A 21,489-nucleotide genomic window follows, 5' to 3' on the forward strand; every position below is an offset into this window, starting at 1 on the left:
GGAGGCCTAGGCAATTGGATAGCTTGAGACCAGGAGTTTGAGACCAGCCTTGGAAACGTGGCAAAACCCCATCTCTACTAAGAAAATACAAAAATTAGCTGGGTGTGGTGGCACAAGCCTGTAGTTCTAGCTACTTGAGAGCTGAGGTGGTAAGATCGCTTGTGCCCAGGAGGTTGCAGTGAATTGAGATCATGCCAGTGCACTACAGCCTGGGTGACAGTAAGACTCTGATTTAAAAAAATAATAATTAATTTCCATTGTAACAGTATTAAGAGGTGGGACTTTTAAGAGGTGATTGCCATGAGGTCGCTACCCTCAAGGGTCAGATTGGTGCCAATGTAAAAGTTGCGTGTCCCCTGCCCTCTGTCTCTGCACTTCCACCGTGTGATGATGTAGCACAAAGACCCTCCCCAGATGTTCACACCTTGATATTAGACTTCGCAGCTTCCAGAACTGTGAGCCAGTAAGTTTCTGTTCTTTATAAAATATTCCCAATCTCAGATCATCTGTATAGCAGCAAAAAACAGACTAAGACATCAATCATACCTCAGTAAATCTGGAAAAAAATAAACATCTAAAGTCTGATCTCTTCCCACCATTTCTACTGTTATTACCCTTATCCGAGCCAGTATGATTTATCTCCTGGATTATTGAAGTAACCTATCTGGTCTCTTTTTCTTTTTTTTCTGTCCTTGCCCTCTTATGGTCTGTCTATTCTCTCTAGAAGCCACAATGATCTTTTAACAGTATCAGTCAAATATGCCGTTCCTCTTTCCCAAACCCTGTAGGACTTCCCATCTCACTGAGAAACATTCAGAGGCTCCCAGCACCCTGTAGAGGCTTACATGATCTTGGTTTCTGCTTCATTCTGGAATCTCTCACTGCCCAACTTGCTGACTTGCACCAGCCAACACTGGTGTCTTTGGTCTTTTCTAAACTTGTGAAGTTTGCTTCCATCTCAAGGTCATTCCTTCTGTTTGTAATGAGCATTACTTCCTTCAGGTGTCTGTTCAAATGTCACCTATCAGAAAGACCTTTTTTATTCTTTGACAGATGCTAAAACGTTTAAAGACCTCTCTAAAATTTACCTATTGCTGACTAAAATTTAGATTTTCTTGGTATTATGTTGTATATGAATTTGGAAAATTAAAATAAGAAACTATTTGTACTGCAGTTCAAGCAATTAAAAATACCCGCTAGACTGAGGCTAACATACTTGATTAAAATGAGACTGGAGGATTTTGAACACACTGGAGGAACAAGATTTTTTTTTTCAGGCGCAGACGGATTAATCTCCTGGCAAACAATTTAGAATCAAAGGTAATTCTGTTAGCTTACTTGTCTGGAACTCTGCAGGATCATTACAGCTTTTAATAACTCAAAGTTGTGACTTTCTCATTAAATAGTTCTGAATAAGCGGTATAATTGGATCAAGTTAGACTTTTTTTTTGTCTTGGCGTGTGCTGTAGTGAAACCACCTCTTTAGAGAATGATAAAAGACCATAGTTTCAAGTGAGTAAATAAGGTCACTTTTTCTTAATTGCAATTAAGAATTTTATCTTTTAATTTGAAGAGACTTAATAATTTCTTTGTAATTTAAAATAAGTAATGTATGACCCATTGTAAGAACAAAATTAAAAGTAGCAAAGGGGGAATACAGTAGGATGCATAATCATCCATCATCCTGTTACTCAGAAATAACACTATCAACGCTTTTGCCTATTTGTTTTTTTCTTAATTCTGTATTTGTCTCTATGTTACACACATGCACACATATATATACACATATTTATACACTATACATGTATGTGTGTGTATATGTGTGTGTATATATACATATATAAAAATTATATACACATCCACACACACATACATATGTATATATATACACATATATATTAGCAAGACTGTCTAAAAAATAAATATATATATTTATATAAATAAATATGTATATATAATATATACATAATATAATATATATACAAAATATATATTTTATGTATATATATTATTTATTTATTTTTTTAGACAGAGTCTTGCTCTGTGACCCAGGCTGGAGTGTAGTGGTGCAATCTTCGGCTTACTGCAGTCTCAACCTCCTGGGCTCAAACAATCCTCTCACCTCAGCCTCCTGAGTAGTCGAGACCACAGGTGTATGCCACTGTGCCTGGCTAATTTTTTTATTTTTTGTAGCAATGAGGTCTCACTATGTTGCCCAGGCTGGTCTTGAAATCAGCCTCCCAAAGTGTTGGGGTTACAGGTGTGAGCCACTGTGGCCGGCTTATATTTTAGACTTTGTTGTATTCATGGTTGTATGCAAGAATTTCTCAAGTTTTTTATTGTAAACTTTTTTTTACATTATTAAAACTCTTTATAAATGTTATTATAAATTACTGATCAATATTTTATCTGCATAATCCTAGTTTAGCTTTTAGATTTATCTATGAATACTTTTGCACAAAGTATGCTTGATTTTATTTTTTATTTTTTTATTCTTAACCTCATTTTAAAATGGGCATTAAATAGAACTTGAAGAATGTATGCCACACTTTGGGATATAGCCAAGAAGTATCAGATAGTAAGATCAAATGTAAGTGGTACCCAGACTGCCCAGTTCCATAGAGTGGTTTAGTTTTTGGCCTACATCAGACTTTCAGCTTCGTGGTGCTAAAGTTCCCCATGAAATTAGGTATAGTGGGTGGGAATTGGGGAGACTTTGTGGTTCTGGGACTCATGCTGGTCCTGCCTTATTTCTGTGGCTTTGTTCCTGAGCTGATCTGATATTTTAGAACCTTTCTATCAGTTTGGAAGTAAGCCAGATTGGGAGCAATTTTTTAGATAGTGTTTGAATTTGGGCTGAAAGGCAGAAGTAGTCCTTGAGGGTGAAATGAAACTCTTTTGAACCTTGAATTCATTGTGAGTTGCTGGTCTATGGAATGGCTGCTGCTATTTATCTAGTCAGTCATTTATTTACAACTAAGTGTTGAAAAGTTCCATTAAGCCTGTGTGTATGAAAATCGTATGTACTAGTTTTAACATTTGTGAAATTAAAAAAATTATGAAGAGCTACATATTACATCATCATCTCTTCTTCTTTCTCCTCCTCCTCCATATTTGTTTAAATAGAATTCTTTAATTAACTTTATCTGAAAGACATCCTACATACTGTATTCTGTCAATTGGATGTCAGCATTTTACTCCAAGATCCTCTTTTGATTCTTGAGTATGCTGCTTGATATTTCCATGCTAATGTGAAAGGATTTACTAATGAACTCCTGCCCAGAATGGTTGCAAAGATTAACTAATATCTGATTATTAAGCACCCTACAAATAAAAACAGCCATGAGTAATAGAAGATGAGTAAATGTTACTTTTTTTAAAATAAGAAATTATTTAAAATTTCTTTTACTCCAGTGGGAAATACACAGAGGTGACACTGTGGGTTTTTAAAGGATTGTAATACATAGCAGATTAAGCACATAGCTATGATAAATAATAGCTATCAATGGAAGCATTCATGTAAAATGTATGCTGTATTTAAGTAACAAAGACCCATTTTCCATCTCTGTTAGATTCAACTGGAAACAGTGAAAAAAGTCTTGTTAGCTTTTGCATGTGTTTTTGATTTTTTTTTTTTATGAAAATGTACCAAAATTCATGACTGTGTAATGAAATTTTACCGATATAGAGTCTACTGATTTTGGATTTGAACTTGGCTGAAGTTCAGCTTTGCACTAACTATACAAAAATTATTTGCCTGGTTAAAAAAAAAAAAAGCTGGGAGTTAGGATGTGTCTAAAAAGGAGTCATTATTGTCAATTCTTAAATGTGGTCACTAAATTCAAGTTACTGTATTAATTTTGACATAAATTTGTTTAAACATTTATTTTTCTACTTCTAGTTCTTATTTATTTTGGTCTTTGTTTCATAAGTCTTAATTAGTGAAAAATATATAAATTCCTCTCTATTTCTCAGTTTCTGTTTTAGAAAGTTGATCTGAAAACAAAATAAACAGTGGATTCCTGATTCTAATATTTTAGAGTCTATTGTCTGTTAGGTACGGTGCTAAACACAGTAATTCAGCGAACATTTATTAACTGCTTATGCCATGCCAGGTCCTGAAGTGGGTGAACAGGAAACTGGTTCTCTTAAGAAATTCAAATGTCCAGGGTAATAATGCAGCAGGCTTGGTCAGTGGGAACGCCTCCAACTTCTGATTCTTCTTTACTGGCACCTGAGCAGATGCAGCTGCTACATAGATGGAAAGTAGGACCTTAAGAATGAGACAAGAATGTCTTGAGGAGTGATTATAACCCTTTCAGAGTTGGAAGGGACATTTGAGATTGCTTAGCTCTCCAGTTTGTCCTCTCAAACCATATCCTCATATTCTCTCTGCCTGGAATGTGATGCGAAGTCTTAGTTCAAGCCCTGTTTTCTTTGGCAGCTGCAGGAACTGAGAAAGAACATGCAGTGGCTTCCTCTTGATCTTCCTGCTTCTGGACATTTCTTTCTGAGCATTCCAGTGTTATTTCAAACCCTGTTTTTATGAGTGAGCTCATGCACACACAAATTTCCCTGTCTCACTGAGCTGTGTTTTCACCTGTCACATGGTGGGGTTACCTGCCAGCTAAGTATTCATTTGCAGTGGCATTGCCATCTGTATGTGTGTGTGTTTAGGCAATCATTTGGGTATATAATTGATTTAATTTTAGTGACTATTTACTTATTTTACAAAACAGAAAATGTGGATGTGAAATTGTTGATATCAGTGACAAGAAGCACACATTTACTACAGGTGGACAATTGTCATGATGAAAGTGGCCAATCATTATTCTTTGTTAGATACTCACTGAACTTAAACTGAATAGTCAGTGATGAAATAAAGGCATACAACCAAAGAACATATACGATGTGGGCGATGTATTGCTGGTGATGGTGCCGCAAGGATGAGGGTTTAAGTTTAGATAAAGAATTTTTATGTTTTGTGCTCTGGGCATGGAGTAACCTTTTAATGTGTAATGTTTGCACATTAAAGTTGATTACCTTTTTAGGACTGTAGTATATACAGAGATATAAAGCTGTTTGTATATGCTGATAAACTGCTTTGGGAAGTTGATTTAACACTGTATATGCAAGCCCAAGTAATTTATTTAAAGATTTATTTGATTTCCTGAGATGCAGCAAAATGTAATGGAAAAAACAAGGTATTGGATTCAGACTAGGAATAATAACTAACATTTTAAAAAAATGTTTGCTATGTTCCTGGTTCTGAGCGATATGCCTTAATAGATTACCTTAATTTAGCTCTAGTTTTTTAACTACTTTATTTTTTTTTAGTGATAGGGCATTGTTCTATTGCCCAGGCTGAAGTGTAATGGCATGATAATAGCTCATTGTAGCCTTGATCTCCAGTGCTCAAACCTCCCACTTGCAGCCTCCTGGGTAGGTAGGACTACAGGCATGTACCACCATGCCCAGCTAATTAAACATTTTTCTTTGTAGATACGAGGGTATCACTGTGTTGCCCAGGCTGGTCTCGAACCCCTGGCCTCAAGTGATCCTCCCACCTCAGCCTCTCAAAGTGCTAGGGTTACAGGCATGAGCGACTGGCTGCCTGATGATCTTAATTTTACAAAAACTGTAAGTCAGCTATACTTGCTTAAAGAGTGGTGAAGCATGTGAAATTTGGAGGTAGACTGTTTATATTCATGCTTTTGCTTCTTACATAATTAGGCTATTAATTTTGACCTCTCTTTGCCTCACTTGGTTTTTCATGTGAAAATAAAGTTAATAATAGTACTTATGTCATGGGGTTGTTTGGATTTCAAGTGAGAGAATACATATAAAAAGCTTTGACAGTACCTGCCTGGTACCTGGTAAAATTCTCAATAAATTCTGACTGTTAATACTATTGTATAACCTCAAGCAAGTTACTTAATCTCTGAGCTCCTATTTCCTCATGTGGGAAATGGAGTTAATATTTACCTCAAAGTTATTGTGACGATCTAGCAGGATTAAAGTGTTTTGTGGAGTACTTAGCACATAGGAGCTGTTTATTCTAACATGGAGTTTATGTCATACTTTGTGTTTATTCAGTGAATCTTTATTGAATAGTCATTTTTTATATGCCAGCAAGATAGTGGTTAAAAAAAAGTCCCTGCCTTCAAGTGTTTGTATTTGTGGGTTGGGGGTAGAGTAGGGAAGCAGAAATGAGTTAATGACAATCATTTGCCATTGTGATAAAAGCTATGAATGGTATAATAGTGGGCCACTGTGGTGGCATGTAGGGAACTACTCGAGGATATGGGGGTGGTGGGGAGATAGGGAAGTTTTGAGGGAGTGTGTGAAGGAAGAGAAGAATCAGCTTATTTGAGCAATTGAACAACAAGCCAAGAGCACTTGAGGCTGAGGGGCCTGAGAGTTCTAGACTCAGATGTAGAAGGAGCTGAGGGTGTGGGTGTCAGGGGTGGCTCAGGAGGAAACTGAAGGTCAGTGTGGCTGCAGTGCCCTGACTGAAGGAGAGTTGTGAGTCCAGGACCTTTCGGAGTTCCTAAGGAGTTTGGATTTTATTGCAGAGTGCAATGGAGAGCTACTGAAAAGTTTTCAGGATATGAGTTTAAAGCCAACTGTATTTTATTCCATGTCTTTGCTATTGTGAATAGTGCTGCGTCAACTATATTTTAAATGAGAATCTTACATATATTATAACCTTGGGGCTGGTGTCTTATTTCTCTATCTGGTGACTCATATGCAAGATCCCATCTTTGTATCTAAGTCATCTTTTTTCATTAAAACAATTTTTCTATTTCATTGCTATTCACCTGATGACAGACTGCCTACTTATCACTTAAATTCAAATTCTTTTCCATCATTCACCTTCCTTGACTGTCCCACATGATATTGAGGGAGGGAAGAAGCACACATTTTTATAGTACCTGCTATGTGCAAGACTCTTGGCTTTAAGGCATATTTTATATTGTTATTCACAAGACCTTGTTTAACCAGTGAGGAAACAGACTCCAAGATGGTAATTGATTTGCTTAGCGCTGGAACCAGAATTTGCATCCAGGTCTGTGTTTACTTGCTCTCTTTAACCCCCAAAAGAGGTTCCCCAAAGCCCCTCAGAGCTTTCCTCTCTGTGTCAAGTTGCTCTGTTATCATGATGATAGAGGTATGTAAGAGTATGAGTTTAGTCAGATTAAGGTATTATCTTTTATGTGGACAGTCTTAGAGTGTGCAAAAGAATATATGTCATTGCTTCACAGTGCGCTATTGATCTTATTTATAATGAACATTTTCACTCTGGTTCTTCTAACAGTACTGTGATAACTTCGTTTTTGTCCTTGTATCCATTAAGGACTCAAATACAGAGATATTCTCCATGTCCATTTTGGTCTATATACATTAACTTTGTTGAAAATAGAGAAATTTAATATCTTCCTGTAAATTTTTTTTGTTTATTTGGTCTTCAGCTTTCATTAGCACTAAGTATGCAAATTGAAATAACTAAACCATATCTATTCCATTCTACATGAATTTAGTAATTTAGTTTTTATGAAAAATAACAAATGAGATTGATTGGTCACTTTGCAACATCAAAAATGTTGCCAGTAAAGTTGTAATCAGTCTATATAATTCTTTTCCACGTAAGAGTTTTTATTTTGGAGGAAGATTTCCTAGGAATCTACGTGGGGAAATTATAATGGTTATGTTTCTCCTTGAAAATGAAGGAAGAAAGCTTTTAAGTGGTTTAAACTTAATCTATCTGGCTAAATTACATTGGCCCCTTTTCAGTATTACTTTTTTCATAAAGCATTGGTAAACATAAGTAACAAAGTAATTAACCTTTTATTATTAAAACAGTTTTTCTACTAAATTGCTGCTGATTTTATGACACTGTTGCTTTAATTATGGATTTCTATGCTTTCAGTGATCTAGGTGCTAGAAACTTATATCTTTGATTTCTACAGAATGCATTAAAATGTGAGTCAAGATTTTCTTTTTTTGATAACTTTATTAAAATTACAAAACACATATTTTCACAGAAAAATTAGAAACTAGGAATGAGCAAAAATAATAATAATCTGTAATTTGTACATTCTGGGTTTTTCTATGTGCATGTATACTCTGGAACGAGACTACTTAGGTTGGAATTCCAGCTCTGTCACTTACTCTGTGACCTTGGGAAAGCTATCTAACTTTTCTGTGCCTCAGTTTCTTAATCTGTAAAATGACTACCTATCTCAGGGTTATTGTGGGGGTTGAATGAGTTAATACATGTATAATGCTTAGACTATTGCCTTTCACCTAGTAAGAGCCACATACATGAGTTTTAAAAGACCTTTTATTATGGAGCATTTCAAACGTAAAAATAGAGACTAATATTATGAATGCCAGTGTATCTAACATTTAGACATTCCTGTTTTATCTATCAATCTTTTTTTATTTTTCTCTCTATACTTATTTTATAGAAAATTCCAAATAGTATATCCTTTCACTACATATGCTTTATACCATTTTAATATTTGCTAAGAATTAGGTAAGTTATTTTAGAGAGTGAGTATACAAAATTTGAGTCATTTTTGAGGGGAGAAAATACAAGCAAGATATCTAAAACATCTTTTTTGTGAGATTTTACTAATTTTAGTTAACTGGAATGTATTTGAAGTAAGATTGTGAATATGGAGATTTTGCAATTCAGTTTAGACATTTATTGGTCATTAACACCTTTAAAATTATTGGGTATCAGTTTTATTGTAAATATACTGTAGATATTTTAGATGAATATGAAGTCTTTATAACATGTTTTGTACTGAGCAATACATGTAATTGTTTTGATGAAGGAAAAATACTTAAAAATTATAATATTGGAAAAAATAAAAACAGCTAGCTTTGAAGATTAAGACTGGATGCTGCAATAATTCTAGAGATTCGTAAGTCCTTAGATCTAAAAAAATAACTGTTTTTCATCAATATACTCATATATTTAGCATATGAATACACATCCTTTTACCACACTTTAAAACACAGTATTCAAGAATAATGAGAGAAAATTTGTAACCAGTTAGACATTATTTAGTTTTATTATTATTATTATTTGAAACAGGGGCTTGCTCTGTCACCCAGGCTGGAGTGCAGTGGCACAATCTTGGCTCTCTGCAGCCATGACCTACTGGGCTCAAATGATCCTCCCACCTCAGCCTCCCAAGTAGCTGTTTCTACAGGCATGAGCCACGATGCCCAGTTAATTTTTAAATTTTTTGTAGAGATGGAGTCTCTTTACGTTGCCCAGGCTGGTCTCAAACTCTTGGGCTCAAATGATCCTCCCATCTTGACCTCCCAAAGTATTGGGATTACAGGTATGAGCCACCATGACTGGCTAAGTTTGTGGTTTTATTTTTTATTTTAATGCCTTGTTTTCCTGGACAGCAATCGGTTCTGACCTGGAATTTCCTGCCTTTGCTCTTATTTCAGACTCCCATTTCAAAATCTTTAAGTAGCATGTGATATTGAGAAGGAACTAAATTGTAAAAGCAGGAATTTGATTGTAATTCATTGTATTTTAATTAAATGGCAGCCAGTGAGATCATCTGAACTCATAGTCATGTAAATTTCCTCAGTACTTGAATTTCCTTGAATTATTGATCTTAAGATTCCTGAGACATGTTGAAGTGATGTGGAATGTGTAGGTCATGCCTTATGTTGCTGATGGTCTAGTGGAAAGAACACTTAGTTGTAAGTCAAGAAACCTTTGTTCTCACTTGAACTCTGTCATGATGACTTTCCTTTTTGGCAAATTGCTTTAACCTCTCTGACATTGTTTCTTCATTTCTCCAGTGAAAAAAATGTAGGGAGGGGGATGATGTCAGGTTCATTATATTAGTTAAGGAAGTGCTAGATGTTGCAACAAGGAGACCCCAAAATGCAATGGTTTAAACAATGTACAAGTTTTTCCTGTAATAGTTAGAGTTCCAGGTATGCAACTCTACAGCAAGCTATCATTTAGGGATCCAGGTTTTTTCCATCTTGTTTTTTCAACAGAGTTCCAGGGCCATTGTCTTCATGTGCATGGCTGCATCTAGGTTGTTGCCCAGAATTCATTGTGGTTTGGAAGAGAGAGTGGAGGAAGTAGACTCCAGCCTGGAAATGGCACGTCAGTTCTGCTCAAACGCCACAGCACTGGAGAGAACGTGATCACATATTCATACTGAACCATATTTGAGGCTGGGAAATGTAGTGAAGCTATTCAGGTTACAGTTTTGTTAATACAAAAGAAGAGAACAGATATTGGATGATAAATAGCAATCTCTTCCACATCATATGGTTGCTGCTTTCTCTGATAATATTGACTAAGTGGCTCTGTCACACCACTGAGTTGCTATCTGCTTCAGCTTGATTTTGGAGTTACTGGCTAAGAGAAAAGTGTTTTCTATTCTTGGTTTAATTTTAATGTGTCTTAGTGATCTCTCTGATAATATAATGATTAAACATTACTGTTTTCTTGTACTTGCTCTTTAATGTTGAAAACTTTCAATTTTTATGAATTTTTATGAGTCATATACAGTTGACCCTTGAACAATTTGGGGGCTTGGAGTACCAGTCCCTCATGCAGTCAGAAACTTGTATGTAACTTTTTACTCCCCAAGAACTTACTGGTATTATAAACAATTGATTAATATTTTATATATTATAGGTATTATATACTGTATTCTTATGACAAAAAAGCTAAAAAAAGTTATTAAGCAAATCATAAAGAAGAGAAAATATGTTTACTATTCACTAAGCAGAAGTGGATCATCATAAAGGTCTTTATTTTCAGCTTCACGTTGAGTAGGGTAAGGAAGAGAAAGAAGAGGGGAGGTTGGTCTTGCTGTCTCAGGGGTGCCAGAGGTGGAAGAAAAGCCGTGTATAAGTGGACCTTTCTTCAAGGGTCAACTGTAGTTAAAAAGATTCTAATTATCTTGTCCTGTTAATTTGGGAGTGTAGGTGGCAGCTGGATTTTTAAGCTTTTGAAGCAGGAGCTGAGGCTAAGTGTGAGCAAGTGTCAGGATTTAATACAAGGTGTTGAAACAGAATCAAGCTGCCTGATCTTAGAGAGGATATACAGAAATACTTAGGGATTGGGAAACAATGGGTGAGAAGCTAAGCAGCAGAAGAATGAGAAAGAGATCAATTAGACAGTAGAACAAGGTAGGCATTTGAAAAGTATAGGCAGATTTTTTCCCCCTCTTTTTTGAGGGTCAATCAGCTAGCTGACTCTAGAATCCACCCTTGAGCCATAGTCTTAAATAAATTTATAAAATCAGCTCAAAGTTTATTGATGGTTCCCATCAGCTTTTCTGTAAGCCATCCACAAAAGTAATAAAAAGGATAAAAATTGTCAAAATGTGTGTTTAAAAGTATGGTTTTAGACTGATGGTTCCATAGCTTAATTTGTGGGAGGAAGAAACTAAGTAAATTCCATAACTGATAATTGGAATAGTTAATAAAATGTTAGAGAAAATCCTGGATTTTGTGTCTCTAAAACATAGAGCCCATTAATGTGAATGAAGTAATCATTTTTTATCAGCCATTTTATCAGTTTACTGATGATACTGCTCATGTAAACTAGCTTTAAGAATGTACTCTGGGCTGCTTGTGGTGACTCACATCTGTAGTAGGCCCAGTGCTTGCAAGGCTGAGGGTGGGAGCATCACTTGAGCCCAGGAATTTGAGACCAGCCTGAGGAACAGAGGGAGTCCCCATCACTGCAAAAATAAAAACAAACAAACAAAAAGCTTTATCCGGGCATGGTGGTGTATGCCTATAGCCCCAGCTACTTGAAAGGCTGAACATGGGAAGATCGCTTGAGCCCAGGAGTTTAAGACTGCAGTGACCTATGATTGTGTCACTGTACTCCAGCCTGAGTGACAGAGTGAGACTCTGTCTCTTAAGAAAAAAAAGTGTATTCTGTATAGCCCTGAGTTTCAGTCAGATGACTGCTCTTGAGCCCTTCCTGTATAGAAATTTGGTAGTCAAGAGTGCTCAAAGTCAAATGTCTTTCTTTGTGAACACAGGACCCTCCTCTTCCGACTAACTTGTATAATCAGTTATTCTCTCTGCTGGGTTTTCATAATAGTTAGATTTCCTCAAATCTTCAGATTGTGTCCTTCATTTGAGGTTTGACATTAAGTACTTTTGTGTGATATGTAGTTGTACAGTGTCCTAGAGGAACTATTGAGAAAGAAAGTTGAAAATCCAGAGTGTTTTATCTATCTACTGCTCTTTTATTAGTGAAATTGATATGATAGATTAATTTTTTTGGAAGTGTTTTTACGGGGCTGAAATACCTTGCCAGATAATGTGATAATTGCTTACATTAAAGAACTGCTTTGATTCACTGGGAACTTAAAGACCTTATTAAAAATTATCTTTCTGATTTAGATTTAGACAGACAAAAAAGGCATACTGACAGGTTGGAGATAAATCTTTTAAAATCAAACATGCATTTTTGTAGCATGTGGTTTATGGATTATATTGTTACCAGTTTCCTTTTAGTAAGAATGGCATGACAAGAAGTAATATGTAAATTGTTTTTCCTTAATGTATAAAATTTCCAAAGGAAATTGAGTTTAAAAATAAAGTAGATTGCTCTCCAGACTGGGTGACAAAGTGAACCTTGTGTCTGTCTCTTAAAAAAAGCGGGGAGAGGGGGCACGTGCTATACTTGCCAATGCTAAAGTGAGCATGTGTACTCTTTTTTGAAATTCCCTAAGAGGATATGATGTTTTTATACCTTGAAAGGCCAACGGTTGTGATTAACCTTGAAATATAAGTCTTCAGCAAATGAAAGACACTTGTAATTTGTAGCCCAGGGATAACAAATCAAGGATGATATAAAATCCTATTGCAGCTTGGGTAGTGGTTTTTGAGAATGCTTAATGGCCATTTGTTAGGAAAGGTAAAGATTTAAAAAACAGATTAAAAAATTTTAAAAACAGATTTAAAAAACTACAGATTTAAAAAACATATTCATCCTCTGAGGTGTCACACTGAAATTAGGGTTGTCTTTTGTAATCTTTGGTATTTGTCACCCATACTTAGGTAATTTGGATAAAAACAACACTCGTTTACCACAGTGGCCTGTCTCCTGAAAACAAGGACATCTTTTTGGATGGCTCAGCTTCTTCACTTCTATAATAAGCTATTAGCTTAAGCAGCTGCTCACCTGGTACCTAATATCATGTTGGAATTCCAGCATTCTGGGCCTGGATCAGAGCACATAGCCCCACATCTTCTTCTGTGTAGTTATCATTGTTGATAATTAAGTAATTCTATTTGGTGACATATTAATAACCTTACCTGCTTCTCTGGATACTATAAAGTCAGTCTTCTGTTGAGTTAGATTAGATCATCAGAAAACTCTGTACTTGAATCCCAGTAGCTGAGATTTTTTTTTTTTTTTTTTTTTTTTGCAGAAAACATGTCATGTTATGCCTGTGGCTTTATCCAGGGATTACTTTAAAAAGAAGTAATATGACTGGTTGCAGTGACTCACACCTGTAATCCCAGCACTTTGGGATCTGGGTCATCTGAGGTCAGGAGTTTGAGACCACCCTGGGCAACATGGTAAAACTCTCTAAAAATACAAAAAATTAGCCGGGCATAATGGTGGGCACTTGTAATCCCAGCTACTCAGGAGACTGAAGCAGGAGGATCACTTGAACCCAGAGGTGGAGGCTGCAGTGAGCTGATACCATGGCATTGCACTCCAGGTTGGGCAACAAGAGTGTAATTCCATCTTAAAAATAATAATAATAATAATAATAACAACATTTCCTTTTGCTTTTGTTTTTGAGAATACTGCCTGGTATATCATTGTGTATTCCATTTATAAAGCCCAATGTGAGAAATTTCCTTCAGAGTTTAAGGGCATAAAAATATTTCTTTTCTTTGAGACAGGACATTTCTTATTTAGATTATGAAAGCGGTATCATTTTCTTTGTTTGTCTATTTGCCCTAGCTGCCTGGGAGCACAGGACCAAATTTGAATGTTAATTCAAATTTTGTAAACTAATTTAAAAATAGTTATATATCCTGGGAGTTAGCAAACTGTGGCCCACCCACTTCTTTTTATAAATAATGTTTTATCAGAACACAGCTATAGTCGTTGTATTTATGTATTGCTTATTGCTTTTGTGCTGCAGTGGCAGACTTGAGTAGTTGCTCTCTGGCCCTTTACAGAGAAAAGATTTCTAGTCCTGATATAAATAGTTACATGTGGGTCAGACCAAATGCAATAACACTGAATATAAAGCAGTATGATTACTGTTAGATGTAGCTAGTTGGAAGAGGCTTAACGGAGATGTGCTATGAAAGGAGTTTAATATTTAAGCAGTGGCGGCATATAAAAGACATTTTATGTGGGAGAGAAGAAATAAAATCCTGTAGGACTGTGCAGATTTTGAACATGTGGGACCATTTTGGAAACTGTTTTAGCTAGATTAGAATTACAGCAGGGAAAATGAAGTTGTATGGGTAAGACTGTTGATAGGAAGGCATAAAAGCTAGGCATCAGAATTTGCATTTAATCTGACAGACAGTTGCAAATCCACTGTGGATTTTTCACAGGGGAGTGATGTGATGGGAACAGTATTTCAGCACAGTTAATCTAACACCAGTGTACGAACTCAGCATATAGAGCCCCAAGACTAAGCAGTTACTGGAGTAAGCCTGGTTTGGGGAACTACGACGATGACTGTAGAACGAAGAGGAAGAGTAGCCTCTGAGGTGCTGGAAAGAAGGAAGCCAGTTTTGTGGCTGACTGGATTTAGAGAGTGTTGGTGAAGGAAATTGCAAGGAGAACTGAAGAAAAATGAACTGAAGTGACAGTTTTTTTGAGAGGAAATGTGTGTTTTGTTTTTGACATCCCTAGTTTCTGGTGTTTTAGAGCCTACTAAGAGAAAGTATAGAAACGTTTGGAGAACTCTGCTAGATGATGGCTGATAACGGTGGCAGACTTTGTATGGAGGGACAACAGCACAAGGCAGAGTGGCTGGGGAGTGCCTCCAGGAAAGAAGACAGCCCTGGAGAAGCAGAGTGGATGGAGGAACAGGAGTCAGTGAAACACTTTTCCAATGTGTATCCCAGGACAGACTGATAGTATAGATGGTTAGCAGGTATTTCCATTGTTGCATGGCCAGATAGGTTTGATAAATTCTGGGTTAAGCCAAGTTGAAAAGACTTATTGTTTTAGACCCTCTCATGTTCTTTAATAATATGGACCATTATTTATATCTCCAATAAGCTGTTTCCCTCCAAGTTTAGATTCTTGTATTTGACTTCCTACGAGACATTTCCCCTTGGGCTGTCTATGAGGCATCTAAAATTTAACTGTCCAGAATGGTATTTCTTGTCTTCCTCACAAAACTTGGTTCCCCGTCTCAGTTGATGGCAGCTCTGTCTTTTCTTTTCAGTAAAAAAATGCCATGGTAAGAAGTAATATAGAAGTTGCATTGTTCCATGGGTAAAATGGCCAAAGGAATTGAGATTAAAAATGAAATTGCTCAGGCTGAGCATGGTGGCTTACACCTGTAATCCCAGCAGTTTGGGAGGCTGAGGCGGGTAGATCACTTGAGATTAGGAGTTTGAGATCAGCATGGCCAACATGGTGAAACCTGTCTCTACTAAAAATACAAAATTAGCTGAACATGGTGGTGGGTGCATATAACTCAGGAGGCTGAGGCAGGAGAATCTCCTGAACCTGGGTGATAGAGGTTGCAGTGAGCCAAGATTGCGTCACTGCACTCCAGCTTGGGCAACAGAGCGAGACTCACACACACACACACACACACACACACACACACACACAGGTCAGATTAAAAACCTTGGAGTCATCCTTGATTCCTTTCTCCTATGCTCTTATTATTATTTTTTGAGACAGTCTCGCTCTGTCGCCCAGGCTGGAGTGCAGTGGTATAATCTTGGCTCACTGCAACCTCTGCCTTCCAGATTCAAGTGATTCTCTTGTGTCAGCCTCCTGAGTAATTGGGATTGCTGCGCGTATCAGCATGCCTGGCTAGTTTTTGTATTTTTAGCAGAGACTGGGGTTTCGCCATGTTGGCAAGGCTGGTCTGGAACTCCTGACCTCAGGTGATCTGCCTGCCTCGGCCTCCCAAAGTGCTGGGATTATAAGCGTGAGTCACTGTACCTGGTCCCTTCTCCTGTACCCTTATCTGATCCATTAGCAGCCACATTGCCTTTTTTTCTCAAATATATACAGAATCTGACCTCTTCGTACCTCAAGTGATTCTATTGAAATCTTAACCCCCTATTTGTGCAGTAGCTTCCCATTTTACTCAGGATAAATATGTCACTCCCTCTAGTGGCCTGCAAGGCATTTTATGACCTGGCTTCTCATTGATTCTCTGACCAGATTTACCATTCTTTTCCTCCTTCACTCTGCTCTACACATCTCTTTGTTCTTCCTAAAACAGGGCTTAAGCAATTTATTAGCTTAGGGCTTTTCCTGTGCCTGTGACACTCTTCGCCCTAGATAATCTGTTTGGTTAACCTAACTTCCTTTCCTCTGTTAAGCCTGTTCACATGCCACCCTCTCTAGAAGATATTGACACCGACCACCATATTTAAAATACAAAGTATGCACTTTTCCCATTTCTCATCCCCTTTATTCTGCTTTACTTACTTTCTTTTTTTTTAATAACCCTTACTGTATTCTAACATATTTTATATATTATTTGTTTAAAAAATTATCTGCTGCATTCTACTAGACTGTAAGCTCTATGAATGCAGATATTTTTGCCTATTTTGTTCACTGATATAACTCCAGCACCTAGAACTGTGCCGGACACACAATAGGCAACTAATAATTGTTTGTTAAATGAGTGAATGAATCTTCAAGATGGGAATTTATGTCCCCATAGAATCTTCTTTTCCCCCCATGGAGATTTTCTTTTTACCCGTGTTTCCCAGGGACACACTGTAGGAGATTCTGTTATATGTATTATGGAATTCAAAGGAGGAGAAAATTAGAAGAAAGTTGTGATTGACACAATTGGGAAGTTAAAAATTTTTGACCTGCTTAAGCTAATAAGTAGATTTAGATAGGAAATTAGTTTGCAATCTTAGAACAAGTTGTTTCAGTGTTGTGGAATGTCAGATTCAGGGAGAAAAGTTGGACATAGATGTTGAAGAAAAAGACCAGGATAAATTACCCATTCAGGGAGTTTAGTTTTGGATAAAAGGGTGGAAAGTACAGGTTGGTTATTCTTTATCTGAAATGCTTGGGACCAGAAGTGTTTTGGATTTGGATTTTTTTTTTTTTTTAATTTCGGAATATTTGCATATGCTTTAAATGGGTTGAATATCCTAATCTGAAAATCCAAAATGCCCCAACATTTCCCTTGAGTGTCATTTCTCTTGAATGTCACATCAGCACTCAAAAAGTTTCAGATTTTGTGACATTTTGGATTTTGGATTTTCAGATTTGGGTTGTTCAACTTTTAGTTAGAAAAGGCTGCCGGTTGATTCCAGTATGCTTTGTTTTTTGAGATCAAGGGAGCTTGGTTTTTCTGCTTGCTATTTTTATAAGTTAATCTAGGGTTGTTTATTGACATAAATTTTAATTTTAATCATAGTAAGTAGGTGAGCTAGGGAATCCTATTTTTTATAGTAGTGTAATTTGGTAGGTTTAGTACCTCATGGAAATGGGACAAATTAGGATCTTTAGGAAATCCTCTTATTAGTTCCATGCTTCTGCTTTACCACCTGCCCTTCCCATCCTTTCTGCTTGCTTTTCTTTTCTGTTTTCTTTTCTTTTTGTGAGCCCAGTAAGAATGAGAAGTGAGATGTAAATATTAAAAGTTGGTGCTAATTGCTTGCTGTTCCTCCTTTAGGAAGCAAGCAATCTGTTTTAATGTGTGAATTTCTAGGTCTTTTCTATACTTCTTTAAAAAGCTCACCTAGGCTTCACACTTGTCACTAGCAGTTGGATTAGTGCTTAAATGAAAGCTTGTGCCAAAGTGAGCCATAGTTGAAGTAATTTTATGACAGTTTGACTCTCCCACAAAGTTTTGATCCACAAAAGAATTAATTTCTGTTTCAAATGTGTGGTTGAACTTTTGAATTTTTTTTTTTTTTGCATTTCCGTAGTGTGAATTAATTTTTTTCAGGATTAGCTCTCATGGGAAAAACCAAGAGCAGCTGGGCGTTTTTAGTTTATTTATCAATCATGACATTTGAGTGCTGAATGACAATGAAGTTATGCCAAGGATTACTTTGCAGAGCCCTGTGCTTTATTTCCATTGTTGTCTTTGGAAGGGATTACATTCACAGTATTTGAGGAATAATTAATCGGAGCTCCAATTCAGACCAGTTGGAAGACTAACAAATATTCTTTTGTTTTGGTTACAGAAACTGCATGCATACATGTAACAGAAGCAAAAATGTCAGATGATATCAGGAAAAGGTTTGAATTTCCAAATTCTCTTATCCAATCACAGGTAATTTTGTTTGTTTATTTTTGCTCATGGCAACAAATACACCTGTTCTGGGGATTGTTAACTGAACTTTATATATTTAACATTAAATTTTTATTCTACATGTAGAGATTTATATTATTTTATGAAACTTTGATGAGATAATTTGAAAGTATATATTTCACTAAGAAAGTAAATATTTGAAATTGATCAATCTCAGCTTCTTTTTATATATCATACTTTTCTTCCTAGCGATAATAAAACCTTGATTAACTAGTAGGCCTCGGAATATGTTTCTTTTTTTTTGGCCTATAGTTATTGGGAAAAGAGATAAATAGTTATATGTCCACAGAGTATGAGGGATTAATATTTGATAAGATATATCCTACACATTATATAGATTTTTGTAATAATGACATTTAATAAGCAAAATATCCTGGATTAAAAAATTTGATGTGTCTACTAAAGAGGCTGCTGTAACTTTAGTGAGCTTTTCAGTAATTAAATAGTTAAAACAAAGATGGTTTTCTGGTTAGCCTTTAGCTAACTAGAAGCATTCTGGTTAAGCAAGGTATCATAATAGCTTACTGTCTTTTCTTGTGAGAGTAAAGCTAACAGACCAGCAGACACCATCTTGAAGACTTAACAACGTACGGCGCCTTGGATACTTTCGACAGTTAACTTCGGAGATGCCTGCTGTGGGAATTGACTTAGCTGGGTAGTGGGGAACCCTTCCATGAGGAGTAGAACACTCCTTATGCAAGATTCCCTTCTACCTGGCTGGGTTGGAGTCATATCCTACAGGACCGTGAAGAAGAAGATGAACGCTTGGAGGATACTGTTCAAAGTTTTATTTTTCTGTGCCTGGGGTCTCTTTGTTAGCATAGATAATCAAGAAATACCCATCTGTGTTACTGTTAAATTAGGTGAAAAGTATATATGTATTGTTTAGTGTAGGATGTCTATTTGAATTCTGTTTTAGAACACTTAAGTAGCAATGTAGGCTGATTTATCCTCGGGTTTTGTATTTTAAAAAATCAGTTTAGTCTAGTATCTCTGATTTGTTAGAAGATGAAATGAAAAGTGTATTAGAGAAATTGAACCTGGTGGAGAATGGGGAATTAGGCTTCTTTTCTTTTAGTTCCTTTTCTAAATATGGACTATAGCTTTTTCTTTGTCCCTATTGTGTTTCGTATTGGTTTTATTAGGTTCTTGTGTTTGTGTCCTGTACTTTGCAAATATTTCTTATTGTTCTTCTATAACAACTGCTCAGTGTTAGCATCGTATTTCATTGATTCATGCACATTTTTTTTTAAAGATTTTAACATCTTTGAAATTGGATTGCATCTAGTAATGATGGCAGTAGTTGAGATACAGTTGGTATTGCCTGCACATTTGTGAACTTGGGCATGATTTTCTACACGAGTCTAAAAGAGCTCTTGTGTGAATATAAAATCAAAATTCTAACTTAAAAGAAGCATTGTATGTCACAGACTAATTGGGAGCCTTTCTTCTTTCTTAGTGGTACACAATATAATGGTGCAACTTGCAGTTCATGATCAGTTACATTCAATGAAGTATTGCATATTTTGTAAAACAGGAGCTCAACTTATCCATGGGCACTCAGTTCTTGTTACTATTCCTTTTACTATGAGATAAGAGACAGTAAGTTGGACTAAACTTAATATTCTTGTAAATGAATGACTTGTATTGCAAAACTGAGACCACAAGCGCTGTGGTCTTAAATCAGTTTCAATGTGTGAAATTCAAAGAGAAAAATGAGGAAGGAGTGGGTGCTGTGTTTTTATTTGAGCTTTTCTGGAGACTTTGGAAGACTGACAGCTATTCACAGCTATGCCATAATTTCATCCCAAGTACAGGATGGACAGTTGTTGCAGTAGTGAAGTTTTCCCAACCCATACGCAAAATGGCTATGATTGTTGCTAGCCTGTTGACTCTAAGACAGTAGAACTGGGTAGTGCTGAAGAACTAGGGGACTAAAGTTGAAGTCGTAGGAGGTAATGATATTTATGTCTTTATGTAACCAGCACTCCTATAAAAGTCTTGAATTTAATTTTAGGGTTTTTTGACTAAAGCAGGATATGGGAAAATTTTAGAGACTTATGAGAATGAAAGCTTACATTTAAATTGAATTTAAGGGCTGAAACCTATGAAAAATGATAAAGAAATCAAAATTATATGACCTAGAGGAAGGAGAAGGGCGGTTGTGGAGGGAAGCCCTCCCTTTTGTTTCACATCTGTGCGGGCTATAGTCATAAAGATGAGTTTCTTCATCTTCATTAATGGCGTGGTAAAGCGTGATGGATTTCATTTCAATGCAAAGATGATTTAAAAAACTATGGGGTTTCTCATTCATGGTTTAATGGAGTTATCTTCTGATACTGACAGCAGTTTGAACCAAAAATCTGGCAGTTTTCTTAACTTCTAGGAACTATAGTTGCTTATTGGTAACCTGGAATAGCTATGCCTACCTTGAGGGCTATTCCAAAGATTAGAAATTATGTATGTGGAGTGCTTAATTCAATGCCTTCTACATAGCACATACTTAATAAATGAAAATTTTATTTAGTCCCAATTGACTGCCCACTCATATCAACTGGTATTGATATTTGGCATACTCATATCAACTAGTGTTGATATTTGGAAAGAACTTCTAAGGGACTATGTTCATTAATTTTATTTGTTTTTTAGGCTGTGGGTCATCTTCTTGCTGCCGTCCTAAAGGAAAATGGTTTTTCGGAAAAGATTCACCAATCTACAGAGCAGGTCTGTGTTTAACTTTATGGTTTAATTCTCTTCTGATAAGATACCTACTAGCTGGATTACATATGCACCTGTCTTGTTTCCCTGATAGTTCAGATCATAGTAGAAATGTTTTTCAATTGTGAGAACTTCATTGCCCTTTTTGTTTGACTTGTTTTTAATGTATAGCATTTAAAAAGTTTTAAATTTGTGAAAACACACTCTAGGAGTGAGACATGGAGGGCTGGAG

General features: G+C 36.2%; 1 protein-coding gene across 4 annotated transcripts in view; it reads left to right on the top strand.

The window, feature by feature from the left end:
- FOCAD (focadhesin) overlaps positions 1–21,489 on the top strand; it is a 312,140-nt gene that overhangs the window by 13,257 nt on the left and 277,394 nt on the right. For 2 of the 4 annotated variants that reach the window (XM_003928127.4, XM_074394919.1), the window contains exons 2-3: positions 18,412–18,500; positions 21,189–21,263. In XM_003928127.4, coding sequence (XP_003928176.3) covers positions 18,444–18,500; positions 21,189–21,263 — 132 coding nt within the window. In that variant the 5' untranslated portion in view covers positions 18,412–18,443. The other 2 variants (XM_074394918.1, XM_074394920.1) reach the window with 2 other exon arrangements.

This window comes from Saimiri boliviensis, chromosome 2 (genome assembly GCF_048565385.1).
Source record: "Saimiri boliviensis isolate mSaiBol1 chromosome 2, mSaiBol1.pri, whole genome shotgun sequence".
NCBI lineage: Eukaryota > Metazoa > Chordata > Mammalia > Primates > Cebidae > Saimiri > Saimiri boliviensis.